This window comes from Neoarius graeffei, chromosome 2, assembly GCF_027579695.1.
Source record: "Neoarius graeffei isolate fNeoGra1 chromosome 2, fNeoGra1.pri, whole genome shotgun sequence".
NCBI classification, from domain to species: domain Eukaryota; kingdom Metazoa; phylum Chordata; class Actinopteri; order Siluriformes; family Ariidae; genus Neoarius; species Neoarius graeffei.
In genome coordinates this window covers 5,646,479-5,650,352 of record NC_083570.1, presented here as the reverse complement: position 1 = coordinate 5,650,352, position 3,874 = coordinate 5,646,479, and the positions used below count along the sequence as shown (strand labels likewise).

The 3,874-nt window shown below is 43.2% G+C and overlaps 1 protein-coding gene across 1 annotated transcript; it reads left to right on the top strand.

The window, feature by feature from the left end:
• Positions 1 to 3,874, top strand: LOC132878008 (uncharacterized). The gene is made up of 10 exons (XM_060913634.1): positions 1 to 440; positions 595 to 847; positions 969 to 1,295; positions 1,366 to 1,450; positions 1,810 to 1,944; positions 2,046 to 2,203; positions 2,325 to 2,436; positions 2,614 to 2,857; positions 3,248 to 3,404; positions 3,599 to 3,874. The coding sequence occupies exons 2-10, from the start codon at positions 830 to 832 to the stop codon at positions 3,872 to 3,874; spliced, it is 1,512 nt and encodes a 503-aa protein (XP_060769617.1). The 5' UTR covers positions 1 to 440; positions 595 to 829.

Here is a 3,874-nt window from a genome sequence, read left to right as displayed (position 1 = left end):
AAACAGCAGAGCAAGAAACAGCAGAGCAGGAAACCACAGAGCAAGAAACAGCAGAGCAAGAAACAGCAGAACAGGAAACCACAGAGCAGCAGACAGCAGAGCAAGAAACAGCAGAGGCATCATCCCTCCCAGACCAGCAGCCCAGACGTGGCCCAAAGAATTAGGCTTTATGTGGAGCAGCATCTTACCGTTGCAGTTTTAAAAATGAATGGACCACTATGTGGCCATTCATAACTAAAGGCAGCCTGAATACACACTACTGGTGCTCAGTATGCCGGGTTGAGAACACCTGTTGCCACCAGGGTGTGGCTGATGTGGTGCGCCACATTAAAACTAAAAGCCACCAGGACAAGCAAAGAGCCCTATAGTCCACTGCCTCAATAACAAATTATGCTGTGTCTGCTCCCCTTGTTGGGGGGATGTCTGAACAAGAGGTCAAGGTATGATATGTGTCATGGTCCTGTGTCATGGTTCAAGATTTTTCTTTTTTTCTGGTGCGTCTTAAAACCTAACTGTTATTCTAGGAGTGCTAATAGAATAGAATATGATTTTATTGTTATTGTCATGGGTTCAACAAAATTTCTTCTCTTACAGACAAGGAGGGCTGAAGTGAAACTGACTGCCACATTAATTCAGCACAACATTCCCCTTGCTTTTGCTGCTCACCTGGCACAGACACTGCGGGAGTGCTTCAAAGACTCCAAAACAGTACAAGACTACAAGTGTGCTCGGACTAAATCGTCATGTATCGTGAATGGCGCATTGGCCCCATATTTCATGGATGAGCTGGTGGAAAAAATGAAAATGGCACCTTACACACTAATTACCGATGGCTCTAATGATACAGGTATTTCCCAAACTGTTGGATCTGATAATTCTCCTCCATTCTAATCTTTTAAGCTTTACCTTTTAAATATCTATACACTAGGAAGATGCAAGCCTTTTATGCTTTCATGTTGTTATTACAGGATCAGAGAAAGATGAACCCACTAACTGTCCGTATATTTCTGGGAAGCAAAGTTGTCCATCAGTTTCTTGGGATGTTCACCACCAGTGGCACAACATGTGGGACAGCGGAGATCGTCTTTGCAAAAATAAATGCCACCCTGGAAGAAAAGGGTATTCCTTGGAGTTGTTGTGTGGGTCTGTCAGTGGACAATGCTGCTGTAAATACTGGTTCACGCAACTCCGTTGCCTCTAGAGTCCGGGAGAAGCACCCAAATGTCTACGTCCATGGCTGCCCATGTCATGTGGTTCACAACACTGCAAAATCTGCCGGGGCAGATTTTTGTGATGTGAGTATTGGCCTAATGGAACTTTTCAGTGTGCATGCATTGTTTTTACAGTTTAGTTTGTGTTTTGCAGGTGTCCAGTTTTGATTGGGAGGACTTCGCAACTGATGTTGGCCTATGGTTCAAGGGCAGCACAAACCGAAAAGGGTACTTGACAGGTATGTAATTTGATGGTATAAAATTGTAAGGGCAAACTACAGATCATTATATATCAGAGTTTCCCCCAGCACTTTACAGTTAAGGCGGCCAACTTGACAACAACCACCTACTACCTTTACTAGGTCCCCTGAAAAGATAAAGATTTTATATTGTGAATGTAATTTCTGAAGTTGCTTTACAGAAAATTGTATAAGATATTTATTTTGGGGGTTCCATATCATATTTCATATAAAACTGCACAATATAGCCTTTCCAGTGATGATGTGTCTGATACCGGCCAACTCCCACACCTACCTTGACTAACAAATGTTCTGCGGGAAACACTGAATATGATTTTATAATTGAATGTCTGTTACAGAGTTTTGTGAGCTCCATGAATTGCAGTACATGGAGGTCCTCATGCATGTTGCGGTTCGTTGGTTGAGTCTTGAGGTCTGTGTAACTCGGATCCTGAGACTGTACGACCATCTGGCCAGCTACTTCAAATCTGCTGGTATGGCACCTGAAATCATTTTTAATATGCAAATGCTAAAAATGGCACTGGACAGTTAACTGTGCACTTCTGTTACTGACGACCTTGTTTGTTTTTTCAAGATGAAAGTCACCCGAGGTTCAGGAGGCTTCGGGCAGCATTTAGTGACCCCATGACTGAGGTTTACCTACTGTTCCTCCAGGCGTGCTTACCAACATTCACCACCTTCAATCTCCTCCTTCAGCGGGAGCAGCCCTCAATTCATTTGTTACATGATGAGGTACAATAGGAGAGCAGAATGTAATTCTGTTGTCTTTTTTCATTCTGGTTTATGTTGCTGTTGTTGAGAGCTTGTGGAGCAAGTTTTCCCACTGTTTTACATGTAAATGTATGTGTTGTAGATGCAGAAATTCATTCGCAAGCTGTGTTCAAAATTCATGGTACCAACAGCACTGCAGGACTGTGAGCAGGCTTTGGAAATTTCCTTCAAAGAAAAGGCAACCCATTTACCAGGTCAGTGTTTGATTATGAACCATTATAACCAAACTATATTGGACCTGAGTATGATGCTTTGTCTTGCTCCTTTGCTTTTGGTTAGCCCAAAGTCACTATGGTCTTTGCCCAATATGTCTTGTAGATCATCAGAATAACTCGGCTTAACTAATAACTAATTTGTTGTGTGTTTGGCAGGAAGAAAGCTGAACATTGGCCTCACCACCAGGGGAAAGGTCAACAAGCTATTGGAAGAAGGCAACATCACCCCACAACATGTGGAGAAATTTCATGAGGCGGCATTGGCGTTTCTGACTACTGCTGTGGCCTATGCCTTGCAGAAACTTCCCTTCAAGGAGCCCCTACTGCAGCACGCCAAATTTGTGGATGTTCGTCAGAGGTCCGAATATGACATCCAAGATGTCCATTACTTTGTTGAGAGGTAAGGACCTTTCAGCCATTGCGACTTCTTATTTTTAATAAAATGTCCTCAATTTTATGAAAAGGTGGTCTAGTAACAAACCGACCCACTGATGTTTTTAAAGATTTCAGGTGTCCTTGACTGGTAGGCTGCCTTGACTGATTGTATCTTTGCTCAGCTTTTTAACTCCTCCCTTCCACTGGAGACAACAAGCTCAATTGAATTATTCCAACTAGCACTGTAGGGAGATGAGTACTCAGTGACATGGGCAGGCTAGTGAAGAGCATTTTAAACCTAGAATTTAGCTTCATGGAGCATTAGCTGTCCCTAAGTGGCATCTCTTAAAATGAATGTATTTACTGCTGTTAGTTGATGACCATATATCAAACTCAAATACAACATTGCTTTCAGGTTTCCCCACCTGCTGCCATACCATGGGCTGGGGGAGCAGGATCTACTGGCTGAAGAATTCCTTGAGTACCAAACCATGCCATTGCCACCTCTGCAGCCCCCAGAGGAGCTTGAAATGGAAAGATTCTGGTTTGAAATGGCTACCCGGAAAAATAAGGTAAAGATTTTTACAAGAACAAAGTAGAAAAAACCTTTTGCACCTTTTTCGTACCAGTACATGTTAAGCATCATGGTAGATGCTTGTATATCTGAATTTTGTCAGTGAATCAATTCAACCTGTACTTATTTGTCAAGAGATAAAAAGACATCATATGGGCATATGTCCATGCATTCTTGGTTTATTTGGCACAGGTGACAGAAGTAAGAGAGTTTCCTAGGCTTTCTGCTGTTGCAAAGCTTGTCCTCATTCTGCCACACTCCAACACGGATGCTGAGAGGGTCTTTTCTGCGGTGGGCCTGAACAAGACAAAGACGAGAAACAGCTTGGCTCTAGATGGCACCCTCTCGTCAATCATGGCCATAAAGATGGCTGATTTGGAGCCCTGCTTCAGATGGGAGCCCCCACCCAGTGTCATCAAGGCCTCCAAGAAGGCCACAGGCCAGTATAATCAGGAACATAAAACCTGA